The 22,050-nt window shown below is 37.6% G+C and overlaps 2 protein-coding genes across 3 annotated transcripts in view; one reads left to right on the top strand and one right to left on the bottom strand.

Moving 5' to 3' along the window:
* The window catches only part of mtrex (Mtr4 exosome RNA helicase), a 44,521-nt gene extending 26,230 nt beyond the window's left edge, over positions 1-18,291 (top strand). Inside the window, exons 19-27 of the mRNA XM_003216182.4 lie at positions 2,584-2,712; positions 6,866-6,976; positions 7,261-7,449; positions 9,043-9,206; positions 9,560-9,665; positions 10,928-10,984; positions 12,168-12,330; positions 17,202-17,306; positions 17,967-18,291. Of these exons, the coding sequence (XP_003216230.4) occupies positions 2,584-2,712; positions 6,866-6,976; positions 7,261-7,449; positions 9,043-9,206; positions 9,560-9,665; positions 10,928-10,984; positions 12,168-12,330; positions 17,202-17,306; positions 17,967-18,019 (1,077 nt within the window). The 3' untranslated portion in view covers positions 18,020-18,291. The remainder of the gene's footprint in view (positions 1-2,583; positions 2,713-6,865; positions 6,977-7,260; positions 7,450-9,042; positions 9,207-9,559; positions 9,666-10,927; positions 10,985-12,167; positions 12,331-17,201; positions 17,307-17,966) is intronic.
* The window catches only part of plpp1 (phospholipid phosphatase 1), a 95,235-nt gene continuing 88,319 nt past the window's right edge, over positions 15,135-22,050 (bottom strand). For both annotated transcript variants that reach the window (XM_008102783.3, XM_003216210.4), the window contains exons 5-6: positions 19,769-19,945; positions 15,135-18,611 (exon numbers count right to left, since the gene is read on the bottom strand). In XM_008102783.3, the coding sequence (XP_008100990.1) occupies positions 18,480-18,611; positions 19,769-19,945 (309 nt within the window). In that variant the 3' untranslated portion in view covers positions 15,135-18,479. The remainder of the gene's footprint in view (positions 18,612-19,768; positions 19,946-22,050) is intronic.

The raw sequence follows: 22,050 nt of genomic DNA, 5'->3' as shown, positions 1-22,050 counted from the left end.
TGTCTTTATGCTTTTTGAAGATATTTTCTAATTTTTGTCCTTTGTGAAAAAACTTGTGCTATACCTTTACATACATATACACACATAAATTTATTATGAAGTTATTTACACCTGAATGTGTATGGTGAGACTTTCCAAATGCATGTGGATTGTGGCCCAGTGATAACCACAAATCTTTCTCCACACCAAAAGGCAAAGTAATAAACATTTTGTCTTCCCAGAATTTCCTATGGAAGAGAGAATTTCACTTTATACTAATTGGGAGATTCAGCGTCATATGACGAGAACTTCGGAAAACTGGGAAGGGCTCAGACTCTGAATTCATGCCAGGTTTTGCAGAACCTGAGAATCTGTTTTTGAATTGCCCTTGAACTGGAAAGCAGAAAGAAAGTACACGTTCACTTTTGCCATTAGTTAATGAATGATTTGCATTGGAAGGTTGAACTTCCCTGCCTCCTAGAAATAGGATCAAGCCAAAGAAGAGACCAAGCACAAGCTGTGGAGATCTCACTTCTTTTTCCTTTTCCTTTTGTTTGTCATCAGTAAATTAAATGGCAGAAGTAAGGAGAAAAAGCATTCTGGTCTCATCCATTGTTTAAAGCAGAACTTTCCAAACATTTCATTTGTGACTCGCTTTTTCGACATGCATCATTTTGCAACATAGTAATTCTGTTTTACTAGCAAACCAGAAGTTAAACCAATCTCTTATGTAGATTATAATAACAAAATGTATGGGACTACCACATATCACATGAAAACCTTTCATTATATTTTTAAAATATATGATTTGTAAGATAGTAACATACATTTCCAAGTTTTTTGTCATTTCTCATGACATTCACGCAACACACCTACACACTTCAAGTAACACAGTAAGGTTTTGTGATGCACAGTTTAGAAAACTCTGGGTTAGAGGAATAAAAATTATTATTTAAGTAAAAATAGCAGCAACAGAGATGTCGCTGTTTCAAGGTACATTTATTGCCCACTTAATAGTTCACCCATGCTGTTATATCATTTTTCTTTCACCTTCATGTTTGCTTCCCTGATCTAATGGCTTGGTCTCTCTTGTATGAAATGCAGGATAAAGGAATAGCATTTAAAGGAATAAGTAGCAGAGTGTTCCTACTGTTACTATGTGGCTGTCATTCGTATTATATCAGCTGAAGCCACTCTCTGTATCTTCTACTGGACATGGAAAGAAGATTTAGTGTAGCCACAAACAATGACTTATCTTAAATGCCTGGGCTACTCTTTAGTTCATTTTGGGAGAAGTGGCCAATCTAATCTCGACCCTACCAGTTTTCCCAGTGTGGCCAGTTAGGGTGGCTCTTGTTTCCCTTTTCTGGTCTCTTCTTACTAAGTAAGGAATCCATTTATACTGAGTGGAAGAAGAAATTGGCAAACAAAACAATTGTTCATAGCTATAGCTGTTCTTTTTTCTAAATTTTGAAAAATCATAGTCTACCAGTTTTGATTTTTCTTCATTCACCCTGGCTGATCTTAGGGACAAGTTAGATGCTTCAAAATAATTCAAAAATCTTAGGTGAATGCTGCACTGATGTGTTTATTTATTTATTTTTTCATGTCAGGAGCAACCTGAATATTAATCTGTTCCTTTTTAAATAAAGCCCCGGGCGTCATGTTTTATTTCTAAAAGGATTGTCAATGGGAGCAAAAACCACAAGAAGTCTTATAGTACCTTGTTATTATTTAAGGTGCTGTAAGATTCTTCATTACTGTTCCTTTATTACCTCAGTTTTTCATACTTCCTAGATAATTCATTTCAGGGATAAGTATCTGCTCTATATCTTACACATAGAAACAGATGCATTGTTGATTCGTCTTTTATACATGTTTCTCCTTATCTTGTCTAAACTGCCTCCATTAGCTAGGTTCTGTCTTCTAATACATTTCAACAATTTTAAAATTTCTTGCTTGTTCTCATTAAAAATCCTTTATTTTCTGCTTGTATTTTTATGCAAATATTAATTCTTGTTTCCCCATTTTGGCAAGATTTCTATTTTCTCATGGAACCTTTCATTTGCAAAATAGATTCTTTGATTCTGCTCTGTAACTGCAGTGACACTGTCTTATAATTTGTTGGCATCTTTCCTGGTTTATCCAGTACAGTTTTCTTAAAACTTGTTTTTGTTTTTAATGTCCATTTGTTATAGGGATTTCACTATTTTTACCTTCTCTTTTACTTTTTCATGTACCATTTTAGAGATTTCTTTTTTTGAATTTCAGTATGACTCTTCTAGTTTTCCTTGGCAGTTATCCAGTTACATTCATGTTGAACTTGATAAGATTTGAGGCAAAATACAACTCTTGGCTGCTCCTTGTGATTTATATCTCAAGGAGAAACCAAGAATAGTTTACCTTACATTACAGAATTACATTCTGTAACACAAAGCTTTATGTGGGCTTCATAAAAATCAAGATCCCGTATACTTCCATTTTAGTTAAAATGGATAAAATCAAATACTTGGATGCAGGAAGTCCCTTGATTCTCACTAGTTTTGCTATCATTAGCATTAAAATGACTCTGCCTTACAAACTTTGTTTCTTCTGATACTTCAGCCTAACTCTGGTGAACTGGACCCACTTTATGTCGTTGAAGTCCTCCTGAACTGCAGCAAAGAGAGCCTGAAAAATTCTGCGACAGAGGCCGCAAAACCAGCAAAACCTGAGGAGAAAGGGGAGATGCAGGTGAGATATTTTTATTTGAAGGTTATTTGTTTGTTTGTTTATTCATTTAATGGATTTATTAATTAATGAATTTGGTATATGCAGGTTTTCCACTAAGATAGGATTGATAATTTTAGGGGGAAAGCAGAAATCATATGACAATTTTGTGATTGGAGTGCACATTTTGTATTCAGATTGCCAGAAAATCCTTTCTCTTTCCCCTTTATAAATAGTAGCAAAACTAAAAGAGAGTATGCCTACTTGTTATTTTAAAAATCCCCTTTTGCAGTGTTGGATCTGTAATAATTGAGAACGACGAAAAATTCAAAGAATTTGGCTTTCATTTATTTCTTCAATAAAATGAATGAAGCACATGGAGGTCAATAGCCCTTGGCTGCAGCAGCATATGACTGAGCAGTCATCTGGGAATGAGAGACCTTATTTAGACATGGAGGATAGTTAGCAGGAAACATTAAATCTTAGGCTTGTCTAAATTATTACGGGAACTGTATGCGGTGCTCTCTCGCAGTTATGTCAACATATCGGAACACAAAACAGAGCAATAAAAGCTCCTTTTCATTAGCAGTGTGGTAAGGCTGCTATCCATCCAAATGAAGCATCAAGGAATCTTCAAGTGGTGGGTTGTGCCTGGAGAATTGAGACTGTACCAGCAGCATTTGTTTCTTTTAAAGTAATAGGAGAGTGAATTATGAGTGAAGAGTTAGTATTCTTGAAGAATGGATAAAAATTGGTCATAGATTGCAACAAAATCTCAGATTTAGTTGACAGGTCTGAAGACCTGAGAGAGGGAATGAATTTCTCATTGCCAGGAATCCCAAAGATTATACAGTGTTCTAATAGGTTTTTGAAAGTATGGCCCACCTGCAAGCTGTTTTGTCGTGTAGTGCATCCACCCCTTACACACACAGATGTTCTATCACCTGGTGGATATCAGATCCTGAAATGACTTGTATCTCTGAAAAGAGACCATATTCTTGTGATTTCCGCCAACCCTTCTCAGCAAAAAACATCACATACATAAAACTGCAAGGTTTTTAAAGATGAACAGTGAAATTATGTGCATGCCGATGTGAGTCATCCCTAATTAGAAGGTAATCAATGCATAGAGGAACATTAGTATAAACTAGCTGTACACATGAAGAGTGACTAAGAACGTAAAGGGAACCCTGGTCGATTAGACCAGAGGCCTATCTAGTATATCTAGTACTGTAGAGTGTTCTGTTCACAAAGCAATTACCCTGCCTTTTCTTAAAGAACCTAATCTAAAAATGTCTCATTCTTCTTTCCAAAGCCTACTGAAGACAAATGTGATAAAATACATTAAAATAATGCTGTAAAATTCAAGTCCTTCTTTTTTATTGTAACTGAACTTTTTGCAGCAGCCAAAGTAGGAAACATAATTTGAGCTGATCACAGATTTACAACTTAATGAACTGTTTGTTTTTTAAAAACTATTGTGTGTGTGTGTGTATGTTTGTGTATGATCTCTGTAATGTTAATAATTTTAGTAGTCTTTAGTAATTAAAGTCCCTTCCTTCTCTAGTATTTCAAATCCTTTCAGGTATATATAGGAATATGATAGAATCCTAAAAGAAATTCATATACAATTCATAACATTTAATTCTTTTTATTCCAATTTTGTTTCAGGACTTTGCAACAGATAGTCATAAACAATTATTCACTAGACAGAATCTTCTACATCCATGGGTAGTCATGTTTCGTACTCCCAAATCCCTCATCTCAATTATGGTTATTTTTTATATTCTCCGGGGGGGGGGGGGGGGGGGGAGGAAACGTACAAAATAAAAAGTGATTTGGAACTCTTTGGCTGCAGCGTTCTAGCTAAATTTAATTCCTCTCCCTGATTGCCCAAGTTTATAGAAAACATCATTGTTTACATCCCAGTTCTGCTTTTCAAAATTCCTTTTGCCATATTTTCAGACTTATCTCAGAGAGTCTGTTAAACTATTTGCCAATCTGGCAGACAAAAATATCATTTTTAATGCAGCCATTTAATATTCAAGATATTTTCCTTCATTCCATTAAAGAGTTGACAATTTATTCGCTGTCTTTGAAAAATGAGATTTTTGCCATAAGAAAGTGCTGCCAGTTGGCCTGATGTTAGGTACATTTTGTCACAGAGCATTGTTTGAAGAAGCAATAATGATAGCAGTGACTCCATTTGGGTCAACAGGAGATTTGTCACATCATGCTGGGTTGTAAATACTAATTCATTCCGTACATTTCATCAGTTCCTGCACAGGCAAAATGAAGCCTATTATTACTTTCGCAGTCTGTCATTTTCCTGCCACAAAGAGTTCAGACTTTATTGAATATTAGTTTCACAATTGCTCTATAAAGTGGGCTACTGCGAAATAGAGTAACTCACTGAAAACTAATCGGTGAGTTCAGTTTATCCATGTGGTTTTACCTTTAGATAATAAAAAATGTTCAAGTGTGATTAAAAAGATTATTTATTTCATTTCCGCAAATACAGATTTCATAGCTTAATTTATCGGTGGATATTTTATGTATACAGTATATACATATGTATATGTATGTACACACACACACACACACAAAAACAAACACACATACACACACACATATACATATGGCCAAGTAGTAAGAAGATACATTTTATTCACAATAGTGTAACATTTTGGACAATGAAGTCCATCTTGTTATATACTTCTCCAATATTTTAGAATTTATTTCGTAAACCAGAAGCAAAATTGATTTTGCAGAGTGAGTATAGCAACTTAGCAATAAATATTCTTGTTCATATGGGAATCCACCTCAGCCTTTAAAAAATAGTTGTATTACCTCATGGGCAGTTGCGTTGGTAAATGCATTTAAATTTCTCTTGCAGTTTGAAGCTGCTACTGCTGTCTTGTAGAATTCTAGTTGAACTAGAAATGAAGAGTAGATTTAAAAAAAAAACTCTTGAGATTTTGCTGTGGCATTGATTGCCAGAAAACCTATATTACAGAAAACCTATATTAGGCACTTCTCTCATTAATATGGTAATATAAATTGACCCTCTGCACATGAGCAGTAGTTTCAATGTACAAGCAAGATATACTGAAGTTACAAACAAGCTACAAACCAGATAGGTTCTTTAAGCTTGTTCTTAAGTTGAATTGGTTTGTAAGTCAGAACATGTGCATTTCTTAAGTGTAACTTCAGCCATAAATATATATATATATATATATATATATATATATATATATATATATATATTTGGATCACATAGGGAGGGGTTAACACCACTATGGATTTAGTTTTGCGGTCTGTCCTTCTGTTCAGAAGATTTCACCTCACTTTCTGTCCCTGTGATAATTGGATTTTGAAAAATGTGGCTTGTTGCGGAAACAAGGATTGGTGAGAAAGCTTCAGTTGAAACACTTTTTCCCCATGATATCTCTTTTGGGAGTAATTTTCCCCTTTTAGGGGTAGATTTCTCTCATTTCGTATTGTCTCGATCCTAATAGTTATGAGTCATTTTTAACTCGAGGCCTGCCTGTATTGGTATCTTTCTGAAGGTGAGAGTTAGTGTGTTGTAGCAGTTTGGGTTTTAGACTATGACTCTGGAGACCATGGTTCAAATCCCTGCTCAAACATGGAAGCCCACTATTTTGGGCAAGTCACATTCTCGGTCTCAAAAGTTGCCCACATAAATAGCTGAGATAGTGACACTTTTGTTCTTTGATAGTACACAAACTTTGTATCAAAGTACCTTCGGGCTGTGTGTAAGGTGTAAATGGAACCTAAAGGAGCTTCATGTTTAGACTTGGTCCCCATTTCAAGATACTTTATTATGTGTGCCTGTGCAAATACAGGTATTTAAAAATTATGAAAATTTTTAATCCAGAACACTTTTGATTTCAAGAGATACTCAACCTGTACTACATTTTTTGTTAGAAAATCTGAAACAAAACAATAGTATCCTGATACTGCTCACAGTCCTTTGTACAGAAAATAATTTGACTGTTCTGCAATCTGAGAGCTAAATCCTGTTAATTCAAGCTACATAGAATTGAATGAAACATTGGTTTCAGTGGGCTTGTTTTATTTTCCCTTCCAGCTTCAAGATACTAGGATTCTATCTAGTGATTAACAAATTGATTCCTACCGATTCCTGTTTTAATAGGTTGTTCCTGTTCTGCTGCATCTTCTGTCAGCAATCAGCAGTGTTCGGCTTTATATACCAAAAGACCTGAGGCCTCTTGATAATAGGCAGAGTGTACTGAAGTCCATACAGGTAAACTATTCCTGTTGTCATTTGTTTTTGAGGAAGAAGGAATTTTGAAAACATAATGCTTTCAAGTATTTAAAACATTTGGCTAACGGAAAGTGACTTCCTAGCAAAGGCCAAAGCTTGCTCTATGGAGTTTTACATTCATAGCCTAGTCTCTTGTCCATGATGTTATGCATCTCTCAAAATATGCAAAATAGATTATGTAATAGAGATCCTTGCTTTATTTTGTTTTGTTTTAGTGTTCCAATACACCCTTAAAGTTTGTATTATTATTATTTTCTTTTTAGGAAGTACAAAAGCGATTTCCTGATGGAGTTCCTTTGCTGGATCCTATTGACGACATGGGCATTAAAGATCCAGGTCTGAAAAAAGTAATCCAAAAAGTAGAAGCCTTTGAGCACAGAATGTATTCTCATCCACTTCACAATGATTCTAACTTAGAAACTGTGTATAAACTTTGTGAACGAAAAGCACAGGTAAGGTGTAGACTTAACTTATGTTTTAATTCTGGGAAGGCGTTGTGTCAGAATGCTTACATTTTTAAAAGGATGAGTACTCCAGGATCTCCCACTTGACATGGTCACTGGCGTAATGAGTTGCTCTTTGAGCAACTGGTTGACTCCTGAACTGCATGCTATAGTCCTGCAAGGGGGCTTTTTACACCAGAAAAGTGTTTGCTTCACCAAAACTAGCTTTGCTTGTAATGTATTTGGGAGTGATATCTGCTTCTTTGAAAAGGACAATAGAATCGGACTTTGACTTAAGAGTGTCTCAACTTCAGAAAATTTTGAATTAAGAGCCATTGCTCAGCCTAGGTTTCACTTTTACATAAGAGCAGCATTTTGATTTAAGAGCTAGCACCAGAGTGCTAGTGTGAGAGTACAGGTCTTTAGGGCTTCAAGGGAGCAGCCTCTGTGCGTCGTGCCTTGTGTTCTTGTTTGCTTTGGGAGATTGCTATTCGCTTTGATCTTGTCTACTTTGAGGATGAGGATTGGTTGATTTTGTATGATTTTTATTCCTGATATGTTTGGCTTCATGAACAGAGAGAGGGGGAGAGAGCAAGAGAGGCTGGGGTGGGGGAAGGCTGGAATGAGTACAGTATGAAGAAAATGATGCTTCTGTCTCTTCACTTTGGCTTTCTTGCCACAACTTTGTGTTTCTATCATTTTAAAATTGATCTATTTATTGTTCTATGTGAATGTGCATTGATACATTATTTGTTATTTAAATTTTGCTTTGAGATAAGAGTGATTTGAGTTAAGAGCTTAGTCACAGAACGAATCATACTCGATGTATCATTGTACCGAATACTCCTAAAGGATAGCATGGTCCTCACTCCTGCCTCTGAGGAATGCTTAGTTAATGTTTCAGTATTTATTTATTTACTTAATTATTTTATTTCTACCCCGCTCTTCTCACCCCACTGGAGACTCAGAGTGGCTTACAAATTTTGGCAAAAATTCAATGTCACTGTTATACAATAAACACAAAACTCAATAATATGTAAATTATAATTAAAACCAATTAAAACATGCAACCAAATCACAGCTATCACAAGGATTCTGCTAAAAGAGGGAAGGATTTGTCCTGAATGATGGCAGAAGTGAACCAATATAATTATTATACATGTTTAGTGTAGTCACAGAGACAAAATTAGATTGCTTATGTGAGATAGTAGTGCGGTACATGTATCTCCTTTGACTTCCTTGAGAGAAGTTTCTTTCTTCAGGCATCTTGGTGCAGTGTCTCAAGTCAGATCAGCAAAACAATTCCTTGGATTGTGTCAAATTAAACTTTAAAAACTGAAATGCAGAATTCTAACTCATTGTGTTTTTCTAAATCTTTTGGTTTTATAATTCAATATGTATTCTTACTATGGAGAAAAATGTACTTTTGTTCCCCCCACCCAAGTTTTTTCCTTTGTTTCCAAGACATAGTGGATGTGTTATGTTACTGGTGGAAATAATGGAGATTCAAAATAGGTTTTTTCCTTTCCCTGGAATATGAAGTAGAAAGTATATCTGCGTTTAGAATACTTCTGACATCTCCCTAATTATGTTTAACCCTAGATTGCTGTAGACATAAAAGCAGCGAAACGGGAACTGAAGAAAGCTAGGACTGTTTTACAAATGGATGAGCTCAAGTGTCGTAAACGGGTTTTGAGAAGGTTGGGTTTTGCAACCTCTTCTGACGTCATAGAGATGAAAGGACGGGTTGCTTGTGAAATTAGCAGGTAAAACATGGTAATACTTTCAAAATACACATGTATGAGAAATACAAACATCTTTCCTCTTTATCTGTCCCCCATGACATTGGACAATTATGAAAATTCTCATATTAATATATGCCAAAAAAAAACCCCAAGAAAAAGAGAAGAAACAAGGTTGAAAAAATCCTGTCTAGCATCTCGAATGTGAAATGGAGCAGCACAATGAATAACCAAAGGTTGAGAATCACTGTTCAAGAGTGTGTCATTTCTTTGCAACATTTCACTGTTATGTTAAAAAAAACTAATAGAAGTCAGCTCCCCGTGATCAGTTTTCCAGGAAATAGATGCTAACCACCAATTAATTTGTTTTATTCCAGTGCAGATGAACTGCTGTTGACGGAAATGATGTTTAATGGGCTATTCAACGATTTATCTGCAGAACAAGCAACGGCTTTACTGAGCTGCTTTGTATTTCAAGAAAATGTAAGTTGTGTAAACTTGATCTATCTTTAAGAAAGGTCATTTTCGGGTACCTTTTCTTTCTAGTTAAAAAAAGTCTTAGGTTGATATATGGTCCTAGATGTCATAACATTACACAGCCCAACCAAAATAATATTTTTTTCTTGGTGTTTTGGTTTTTAAGCCTGTTCCTGGTGTTATTTGGAGCGCTGATTCAGAAAATTACATTGGATAGACCGCATCAGCTCTAGCTTCTTAGATATAATTATCATGGCTTTCTATGGGCAAGCAGATGATGACCGATAGATGTTCTGTATCTCAAAAACTAGAGGTGATAGGGAAAATTGGTACCATTTTTAGAATTGGCAGGTCAAATATACCCAGAAACAGGACTAACATTTTAGCCACCAAAATATGTATTGGCCATTTACCTTCAGACATTATTTTGTGGAAATGGGAAGTGAGCCCATGATTTCTACTGGATTGAGATTTATGACTGGACATAGGATTATTCCAACCAAGGTCTGACTAAAGCAAAACAGAATATGACTTCCCTCAATCACACTAGACCTCTGTTGATGCAGCCTAGGATGCCAGCAGAATTTGGTACACACAAGAGAAGTTACTCTTTCATCTCTTTCAATGTATATTTCTCTGCACTGTCTCAGGTTATGCTTCAAAACATCTCCTAAAGTATTTTAATGGCAAAATTGAGGGCCTGCAACCGGAAGTGGGGCACCCAGGAAATATAACAAACTCCCACTGTTTCTATCGGGCCGTTATTTAATAGAAGGGAAATATTTCTTTGAAATGAAAAGAATTCAGAAGAGAAAATATTGAAGTACTTGTGGTTAAATAAATAACACAGTAATAAAGTTCAGATTTGTAACCACGGAGTTCTGTATCAAATGTTCTCTGGAACTTAAAAATAATATTGTGGTGTAAAAGGCTTACTTTTTAATATTTTACCTTTGTGCCAAGTGAATGGGCACTAGCATACTGAAAACAGGATTAGTATTTTGCTGAAAGGGAAGTTAGATGTCATTGGTTTTTGCCATAATTATTAGCCTTTTACTTTAAAAAAAACTTTTTGGAAGGATTAAAAAAAGTTAAAAGAACTTGTGAGAACAATTCAAAAAGCAGTGATCCTGTGTGATAACTACCTGTTTTAGTGACACTGGGCACTAGTTGCATAACTTCTGATTTTTGAAAGAAAGAAAACTAAATTGAATGTAAATTAAATAAAATGCATAAGAGTAACTGACATTTTCTTTGTCTTTTTCAAGTCCAGTGAAATGCCCAAACTCACAGAACAGTTGGCAGGCCCCCTCCGCCAGATGCAGGTGAACTTCAACAAAAAATATGATTAAATCAATGTGTAAAGCTTTTGTGTAGAATTTAAACGGGAACAATGTATCTCTAACTGGAAGTATAAACATTAATTGTTTAGTGACAATTTTTCTGGCATAGGAAATGTTTTCCCAAGTAATGGCTCTCATGGCTTGGGGAAATGCTTGTACACTCTCAACAGGCAATTTCCAAATCCAACACTTGTACATTACCTTGGTTTCTACGATACTTCAGAGATACACCTGTCTGTGTGGGATGTGCATGCTGGGTGGCCCTCATCTCCTTGGGCATCAGCAAGTGAGTTTATTAGGTGGTTTGAGCCACCCACCAATATTGGTTGCTGCTGCCATTTATTGCTATTCTTCAGTAAGTGGCAAGAGGGTCAAATAACATGGGGAAAGGTCCTTGTTCTCAGAGGATTCCAGCCATTGTATCAACATCACTCTTTATATGCCCATCCTATGTGCTAGCCCAGGCATGGGTAAACTTTGGCCTTCCAGGAGTTTTGGACTTCAGCTCCCACAATTCCTAATAGCCGGTAGATCTCCCCATGCTAGATCTACACTGCTGAATGAATGCAGTTTAGTGAGACACTAGCACTTTTTGGCAGATAAGGCTAAATAAAGACCTTGAAAAGCTACAGGATTCTATAGCATTAAGTGATTTCCAACTGCATTCTGCAGCATGAAGTTATGTTCAAGATCTCCATGTTTGTAAATGTTGCTGCAGGGGATGGTGCAGCTGCCCAGGCCGCTCCCATAATGACTCATGAACACAACCCTGCCCTCCAGTCAATAGTTTTGTGACCTTGGATCCCTCCACAAGCTCATGGACTTCTCACCAGCAGAGTATTAAACTCTGCCAATTCCCAGCTGAATTTCTGCCTATATTTGAATGCTGTTCAATAATTTAGATCAGATTTGGCGGGGTGGTGTTTGGAAGATTCCCCTCTCCCAGTCACACTTTAGGTTTGGTGTTTGAACTGCCACTGATCTGCATGCAAAACTTCCCGTTAATCAGAAGTGATTTTCCTCTGTCATTGACTTTTGAGGATCTGAAAAGATTTGCAGGGCATTGACTGAAGTGTTCCATTCCTCATGTTGCATGTTTCAGGAAGATAATTTACCTGCATATTTTCTGTTGATTAAAATAAATGCATGCCTCTTATTTTTAAAGGAATGTGCAAAAAGAATTGCCAAAGTATCAGCAGAAGCTAAATTGGAAATTGAGGAGGATACCTATCTCAGTTCTTTTAAACCAAACCTGATGGATGTGGTGCACACATGGGCCAATGGCGCTACATTTGCTCACATATGCAAAATGACAGATGTATTTGAAGGTATGTATATTTGTAACAAAAGTTAGTGAAAGTGGACTGTTGAATTGCAGCTGCCCTAATCTGTCACAGATTACCAGAGAGCTACAGGTCACCAATTCCTGTTGTAATGATTTTCATTCATGGCATTGAGGGACAGTTAAGAGTTTGATTTGCATGATTGAATACAACTCCAATGTTTAATAAGATGAAAAGTTGAAAACAATTTATTATCAATCAGCAGACCATGAATTGGTTAACTCCTGTTATCAACCACACTAGGCAAGATATCAAAGAAGAACCTCTATTGATCCTCATCTCCTGCTTCAGTTCTTCCTGCCACTCTCTGGAAAGGTCATGTGTCTGTCTTTCCTGCTTTCTCTGGCAATATTTCTTTTACTTACATTTCTCTTTTTTCATCTTTCTCCTTCCATTTGAATCTATTTCTCATATGTTCCCTTGGGACGGGGGTTGCTAAAACAAAGTCCACCAAACCAGACCGTTCTGCCCCAAGACATGCCCATTTCATTCATGACACTTATGTGCTCTCAGCTGCCTCCACTGGGATCCACAAAGACATGCGTCCCTGTGGCCATGGCTGCCTCCTCCGGAACTGTCTAGGGCGAGGAAGCAGATCCTCTTTGTGCCTCCTAACTGTACATCTGAGGCAGTGCAGTCAGTTTTCATTCAACCATTAGGAGTTGACCTCATAAGGAACTCATAGTTAATACCCAGATATTTAAGCAAGGAGATGGGAGCTTACTCCAAATGGAATGCTTGCTCTTCCAATTCATCCAATCCTTGCCCCATTTCTTTTGCAGTGCCTTTCAAGCCAGAGATTGTGTGCACATGTTGCAACATCTTAAGGCAACTATTTATTATCTTATGTTATAGATGCCAGCCGTTTTGAGCAAGGCAATAAGTACTATGCCTGATGCAGTGCCTATCCCTTTACCTATGCCCATGTCCTTATTTGATCGGAGTACATGGCTTCAGATTTTCTTTATAATGGCAAAGGAACCCAAAATAATTAACTAACCTCCTCCAACTAATAGTGGTGCCACTAAAAGGCTGAATTATGACCCCGCCCCCTCATTAGAAAATTGGCTAGCAAGCAGCCTGTTCCTATGTGAACCTACGGTTCTGTGAATGTAGTCTTTGGTAGTTGAGAAATCCTCTTTACCTGGAGCTAGCACTTCATGCCTCTATGCTCCCATTCAGGATTCAGATGTTGTGTCTCCCTATACAGTGTTCCCTCACTTATCGCTGGGGCTAGGTTCCGGGACCACCCACAATAAATGAAAATCCACTAAGTAGGGACGCTATGTTTATTTTAATATTTATACATTTTTTTAGTAGTTACACACTATTTTAAGTCTTTATCAACCAATCGTGTGTTGATAAATCTCCTCCTCCTCCCGTTGCCGCTTGGGCTCCTTTTCTCTCCCTTTGGCTTCTCCTTCCTTAGGCTCTAAATTGTAATTTTTTATGATATAATAGTCTTTTAGAGTTTATTGAAAAACCGCGAAACAGCAAATCCACGAAAAGTGAACCGCGAAGTAGTGAATGAACACTGTATAACTTTTCTGAGTGACTTATCTGATTTAGGAGAGGAGGTACTCCTCAGGTATTTCACCAAGTAGTCCTAGTGGCCCTGTCTTAGCTGAAATTGTAGTCCTCTCACCTCTTTGCTCTAGCCATTCTGGTGCCCCTAGTGCTCCCATCATTTCATCATCTTCTTCGTTTCCCTGATTAATAGAAAATCATAGAGCAAAACAGTAGAGTAGTGTTGAAGGAAATATTTCTGTGGGTAAAATTGCATCACACAAAGAAGTTTACTCTGCTGAAACTATCCAGTCCTGTGGGAGAATATTTCTATGTCAGTCCCGCCCCCAGGACATTCTTAAGTCTGTTTCATGCCTCTTAGAACTTGCTGTATAACTATCTTACAGCCCGATCTGTATGCAAAAATAAATTCCATTGAATTCCATGTAACACATTATAAAATTATGCATAGGAATGAAGCCTTGCTTTTGCTGTTAGTGAGTGCAGTCTGTATGTATTTATTAAAACTATGCAGTTAATAAAACATATAATGAATACATGTAGAAAAACGGGAATTGCTGCATCTTGCTTCTGTTCTTTCCTTTACATTTCATTCACGATCTCAGCTAGCTTTGCAAAGGCGGCATATGCTTGCAGTCACGAGCAATGACAAAAGCCTTCCTTACAAAAGTAACCACAACTAGTTAGAAACCCTGAAAGTGGTAGAAGATGGGCTTTTCTCACAGAGAGCACAGGACAGGATGGGAAGACCATGAGCCTAAGCACAAATATATGAGATCATGGTGCAAGCTCAAAGGAGTGGGGAGTAATGAAGTTTCTGCATTTGTCTTGCACATCATCCATCTACTCTGGTTCTGTTTCCCCTGATAGGCAAGATTGATGGACAGAAATATGGAATTTTGGATATTAATGACATTGCTTTCTTGCAAATGGTACTTATCTTTCTGTCAATACTGTCTCCTAACAAGTATATTTTGATGAAAACAGTTTGTTACCAATTACAGGCAGTGCCTGAGTTACAAAGATCTGACTTACAAATGACTCATAGTTACAGAGGGGACGAGACAACAGGAAGTAAGATCAATCTGCCCTTCGGAAGGGAAATTCACTCCTGAAAGAGTTATCATGGGGAAAATATGCCTGTTCAGACCTGCATACAAATTCAACTTAAGAACAAGCTTATAGAACCTATCTTGTTTGTATCTTGGAGATGTCACTTTCATTTTCAGAAGGGTATTGTGCAAGAAAGAAGAATGCTTAAGTCACTTTTGACAAGATACACAGTTTATTGGTTGCAGTGAAGCAGACAATCAATCCTGTGGATAGTTGCATTTGCAAATGCCGTATCAAAATAATCCCACACATACCCCATGCATTCCTTCCCCATGCAAGTAGGTAGGGGAAGATGTTGCTCAGTGAGAGAACTCTTTAATTCTAGTCAAGAAAACAGAGTTGCATCATGAGCCAAGTTTCTTGATGTTGAGCGTCAGGAACGGTGGGATAATGAACCCCTGAAAGTTGCCCACAATAGCAATTTCCACTGCTAGGGTAGACATTATGTAAAACACAGACAAGGCACTGACCAAAGCAGCGTAACTCCAAACCACCGTCATGTTCATTTTTTGCTAACTCTGTGTAAATGACACATTCTTATTTCCCAGATAAGCAACTTTTTAAACAAAAAATGTAGCTTCCAAAAGACATAAGTAGTAGTAATACTGGTAGAAAGGCACTTTTTTTTGACAGAGTACTTTGAAATGACATTTCAGAACCCATGGATACAGTCTATAATATTTGGAGGAAGACTAGAAAGTGGAAGTATTAGATGAGCCTTCCCAAACTTAATGTTCTTGAAATATGTTATATTGTACTTCTCATTATCCTTGGGCAGTATAAGACAAAATGAGAGTTGTGGTCCAAAAGTCGAGGCTGCTTTAGGTAATTCAGTGGTTTTAGCAGAGGCTGCTTTCATATATAGGTGAATTGAGTATGTGTGTTCTGTAATACAAGCATAACTGCTAAACTTCTGTAGATGGTGACATGTTCTTGATTTGATTTTCATAGCATGCTTCAGAAGCAGAAGCCACCCTGTGCTCCAAAAATCAGTGTCTGTCAAACTCTGCTCCTCCAAGTGTTTTGGGCTCCAGCTCCCAGACCTTCAGAAGTCATAGGGAGGAGGGAGCAAGCTTGTTTTCTGCTGCCCTGCAGACTAGGACGCGGAACAATGGCTTCAAACTACAGGAAAGGAAATTCCACCTGAACATCAGGAAGAACTTCCTGACTGTGAGAGCTGTTCGACAGTGGAACTCTCTCCCCCGGACTGTGGTGGAGGCTCCTTCTTTGGAGGCTTTTAAGCAGAGGCTGGATGGCCATCTGTTGGGGGTGCTTTGAATGCGATTTCCTGCTTCTTGGCAGGGGGTTGGACTGGATGGCCCATGAGGTCTCTTCCAACTCTACTATTCTATTATTCTCAGCCAGTTTACAAACTGTTAAGAATTGTAGGAGCTGAAGTTCAAAACATCTGGAGTAGAGTTTGACAAACACTGCTCCAAATCATAGCATATGGTCTGCCCATGGAGGATACATCCTAAATTCCTTTGGCTTAGACTTGTGTCTTTTTGGACTCCATGTGGTCTTTTACAATAATTGCCAAGTCTGAAACAATACAAATTTTATCTTTCACTGAGGCTGGCTGGTTAAACTTCACATCATGGGCCCTGTGTAAGATGTGAAGCGAGAATTAGTGGACCACAGGTCTTGATGTACTAGAAATATAAGCAGGCACATAAGGAATGAAAAATGTCTTTTTTCTTATTTCTCATTATGGAGTCAATTGAATACATGCTAAATGCTGTAAGGTATATTTTCTAACACCTAGCACATGGAAGGATTTCTACCACGTTTTCTCACAAAGGGTTACTCAGATATCGGAGCAAGAAAGATAAAAATCAAGCCAATGCCTTTGAGTGGATTATTCGCTAGAGCCCACCCTTTTTCAAAACATGTATTTGAGGAAAAACTCAACACCCAACAAATATACAACACTGCCATTCTAATATGATGTTGATGCCCTTTAGACTTCCAGCATGTCAACCTCTGACAGTCCTTTTGGCTTATGTTTAAGGCAAAGGTTGAATAAGCTGCATGCCTTTTTATTGAAGTAAATGACAACAGTGCATCTTAGAGGAAAGAGTCAGCCAGTTGAGAAGAAGACTGAAAAGTCATTTATAGAGCACATATTAAGGGAACAGTAATGCTGATACTACTGATAATCAAGGAATACATATATAATCTTATGATTCATCCAAAGCCTTGCTTTGCTGTTGCAGGAAGCATCATTCGATGCATGAGGAGGCTAGAAGAGTTGCTTCGACAAATGTGCCAGGCAGCAAAGGCCATTGGAAACACAGAACTGGAGAACAAATTTGCAGAAGGTGTGTATTACAGTATTTTATAAATACATGCATCTTAAAGTGAAAGCTGTTTACAAACCTTTAAATTTCTTGGCAACAAACCAAAATGTTCCCTTTTACCTGACTGTAGGTCCTGTGGACCTCTTTTTACTTTCTGCTCTCTAGTTCTTTTACAAAGTAGGTAATTGGGAGCAGGCTTGTTTTCTGCTGCCCTGGAAACTAGGACTCAGAGCAATGGGTTCAAATTAGAGGGAAGGATATTCCATCTGAACATTAGGAAGAACTTCCTGACCGTAAGAGTTTTTCAGTAGAGGAACTCACTGCCTCGGAGTGTGGTGGAAGTTCCTTCCTTTGAAGCTTTTATAAACAGAGGCTGGATGGCCATCTGTCAAGGGTACTTTGCTTATGCTTTTCCGGCATGGCAAGGTGTTGAACTAGATAGTCATGTGGTCTCTTCCAACTCTGTTATTCTATGATAATTGGGAAGTCTTTAATGTCTCCACAATCCCATCAAAATAGCTCCTATAGGGTTTTTTGGGAAGCTGGGGGGAAATCACACAATTTGAATATTTGATACTGACCTTTAACCATGTGTGGTTGTAAAACACCCCTTATCACTATTAGTGTCAACTACAAGGCTGCAGCTGCCCTTATGATCAGATTTTGTTTTATCCTCAACAGGCATCACCAAAATCAAGAGAGACATTGTATTTGCTGCAAGCCTTTACCTATAAGAGGTGTTTTCCTGAAGTGGTGTTGATAAAGAACTTGCATCTATTCTGCAACTGAGGCTTCAGTAAACAACCATGAAGTATACGTTAACCATCAAGGCTACCATTCCTTCATCTTCAAGCAAGAACAGCTGCTTAGTGTCATTACTTGTATGTATTTTGCTGTAAGCCTCATGCTAACAAAGCATTTTACATATGCTATTGCTGTTTGTACATAAGCATTACCACATTATTTTAATTAAAAAAAGCTGGAGTACTGTGTTTTTAAAGCAAAAGCTTAACCAACAGAAACTTGAAGTTTTTAGATATACAATTGTTACTATATACAAGTAAAGTGAGCATCCAAGAGGTATAGCAGCAGCAGTCCCTTCAAAAGGCATTTAATTTATTTTTGTACATAGGCCAAGAAAGATGTGTGAAATTTTCCTTTCGAGATTCCACAGGCTAATAGCTCTTGAATCTATCATGGCTGGTGATTACTACCATAGTGATTCCCATTGGTAGGTGTCTCATGTAAAGTTGTGTGTGAATCCTCCTCTTCCTTCTGTTTAAACGCACGGCCCCTCTCTTTGAAGAAATCCGATGCAAACACAGCCTAGGTAGAAGGATTGGACAATATTAGGCAACAGAAAACAAACTTTTAGAGTAAACGTAACTCCATTACTGAATTACTACTGTTGTCCCTTGCATGACACTTCAGGCACTTCACCCAACTGCTGCCAGAAAGGATAAGAAAGAGTCTGGCAATAGCCACATGGGCTCTATTGCCAACTGAAGAGGCTTTCTGCGTAAATGGACAAAGTTTGTACATGCCCTGGATATATACAAACTGTGCCAATTGCCTGAGGCAATAGAAATACTGACATGAACATGTGGGATAAGGAAACTCATATGAGAGGCAATCATATGTCCAGAAATATATAGAGTTTATCTCCTTTCTTTCTTCCCCACCACTTTCTAAACCAGTTAATAGTTAACATTATATTTGTGTCGTCATAATCGGGTTGTCCTTGATCCCATATTTTCCATAGCGTATCTTAGACAACCCCTAAAGGCTTGTACATATTTACAATCTTGTCCTTTACCATATTCTTATAATGCACTTAACCAGTTATCCATGTGCATTTCATCTGTGGAATTTTACAACTCTTAACAGGCTTCAGAGGTCAAACTTCTTAAGTGAGCCTTAATTGTATTAATCGCATGTAGGCGGATTTCTCCAAACCTGACTGGAATCAGCATTGTAGGGGGTCACTTCAGGACTTACCAGGAACTTTTTGCAGGAAAGCTGCACCAGTGGCTTCCATTTACAGCAACTACCTGCTGTTAGATGTCACTAACGCAATAATCTGTAGGGTGATCTGAGCTGATTCACTACTGTTTTGGTTCACATTATTAAAAGGGATATGTGGCATTCTTCCCACACTTCATATCTAAACAAACATTTTCTTTAATTTTATTACAAGAAAGAAAATGGGACAACACTGTCATGAATCTTAGGCTCTATACTTCTTTCATTTTTAGATTTCGCCAACTAACATGTTCATTCTTAATTATATATAAACATTTTAATCGTATATGCACAGGTTGAGGACTTGCCAACTGAAATTGTTTATCCTGTAACTATGGACTTATGAAAAGTATGAAGTTCTCCTTGTATACCTTCACAGATAATTAGAAAAGGTTGTGAACTAAATTAATTGGTTGCAAGTAGAACTGATCAAGTAGTAAAACAATTCCACATTGACTTACAATAAGTATAGCCACCAATGCTCCTTGGATAAGTCCAGTCAGTACATCACTCCAGTGATGTTTATAATCAGAAACACGGGAAAGACCCACATAGATGGATGATGCAATTAATCCAAACTGTATTGTGGGACGTAGAAGTCTTGCCCAGTCACCTTTCATTCTGGCTTGTAGATAAAGCTGAAATCCAAAAGATAGATGTTGAAAAACAGTAGCAGGTTTACCTCTTTCAGAATTATATCCTTTCTGATAAAGCCTATACAGAATTGCTAATTGCAATAATATACAGAACTTTATAATTACTTGGCAAAACAAAATTTACTGCCCTTCAAGTAAATCCATGAGAGAATTACAATTTAATGTAAAGTTAGATTATGGTCTGCCTAGTTTTAAAGATGTCATCTAACAGGTGTAAAACAGGTTAGAGTTTGTATATGGATTGTTAGCCACCTTTTTAGACTCAAATTCAGTAGAACATTTTATATAGTACAGTGAAATAGATGAAATAGTATGACCCCAATACCCATAGGACTAGTACCCACAGTTTCACCTATCCCATCGGACAAAATCTGTCCCTTCAAAAAGATTTCTGGGTGCTCCAGGCAATTCTGTGGTACGCTTCAATAGGAAATTGCCATGGAACCATGTTGGGAGGACCTAGCAATTTTTCAAGGTTCTCCATTGTTATTCTATAGTAACTTCTAGTTGAAGTTGCTCGTTTCAGTGATGTTTGCTATTATCCACACTTTTCTGTTTCCACAGTAAGTTCAGGAATGCAAATATAGGAGGTTTCACTATAATACTAACTTATTAGTTGAAAAAAAAAGGCCTCCCCTAGGCATAAACCAACGTGCAGGAAGTTTTCCATGGTGGTGGCGGGGCACTTTTAGAGAAGATGGCACAGCCTCTGGCATGTATGAAGTTTAATTCATATTGAAAGGACCTTTCCATCATGAAATATTAAATAGTTGCTTGTCAAACAGTTCAAAAACCTGCATAGCAAATATTACTGAAATTACACATAGATTAAAACGTTTGGAAAATGAAAAGGCCCTTGGCCTGGTTTTAAAATGACAGTAAATACTAGCCGAGTTTCTGAAAATCGGGTTGGTCCCACCCTTGCCTCTGCCTTTAATGCCTAGGGTTCCTGAAGGATAGCCTCAAAATGTTATGCTGTTATACAGACAGGTTTGCATGTAAGTAGTAGTTTGTCAGGTCCCTATCTAGGACTTGGAAAAGCAAGCAACAGCATTTTTGAACTGTACTCACAGAAGCAGAAGGAGCCAATACAGTTGTTTACGTTGTTTATAATGTGTTCTATCCTGGTCTCAACACAGTTGCATTTTGAGTTTTCACACACTGTTCAAAGTCATTCTCGCATACAACACATTGCTTTGCTAGGAATACACTGCCAACTACTTGTGTTGTGAATGCCTAATGTCCAATCTACCATCTTGTGTACTAGATTGTCCAAGTACCAGATTGAATGAAACAACAGCAACATGGTACCTTTCATCTCAAAAAGCCTAAAGGAAGACTTTTCAACAGTACCAAGATGTCTAGAAACCAACTGAGTCTCCTTTGGCAATCTTCAAATTGTCATCTCCTGGTTATACTTTAGTTATGTGTTCCTGCATGTCAGGAAGTGGACTAAATGCCCTTGCAATCCCTTCCAGCTCTATTATTCTAGGCATTTACACACACAATATGGTTCCTGTCAACGTGATAAAGACATTTGTGCAAAAATGATAGCTCCCTGTCATTTTAAAGAAACCTGTGCCCCTCCTCCCCATTTCAAGCCTTTTTGAGGAATGGAAAGCATCAGTGGGCCTGAATCCGTGAAAGAGGGAACACCCACACCACTTAAATATCTCCAGAGGCAAACTCCCCCCTTTCAGAAACTGCCTTTGGGAAATTGAGGACTTCTGAAGATTTCACCACCACCACTCGGAATATGTATGTCACACAAGCCAGAAGACTTCCATTCCACATCTTTTATAGGAGAACTTCACAAACCCCCTTCCATTTAAGATGTTCAGATCTGTACCCTCTCATAAGGAGGCATTCACTATATTCTGGACAGTTTGGTAAATCCCACCCAGCTTGAAGTTATGAGCCATAAGAGAGGCATACCAGGAACAAACTGTCCTTCACCAAACACTTTATTCAAGGCTTCAAGCCTCAAAAACTAAAATTCATGTAGCAAAACAGAATGGTACTCTAGCTACATCTGTGAACCACAGAAATATAGATGTAATAACACCGTTTAAGATGACAAACTAACA

This window comes from Anolis carolinensis, chromosome 2 (genome assembly GCF_035594765.1).
Source record: "Anolis carolinensis isolate JA03-04 chromosome 2, rAnoCar3.1.pri, whole genome shotgun sequence".
NCBI classification, from domain to species: Eukaryota; Metazoa; Chordata; class Lepidosauria; order Squamata; family Dactyloidae; genus Anolis; species Anolis carolinensis.
This window is presented reverse-complemented; position numbering and strand designations above follow the sequence as displayed.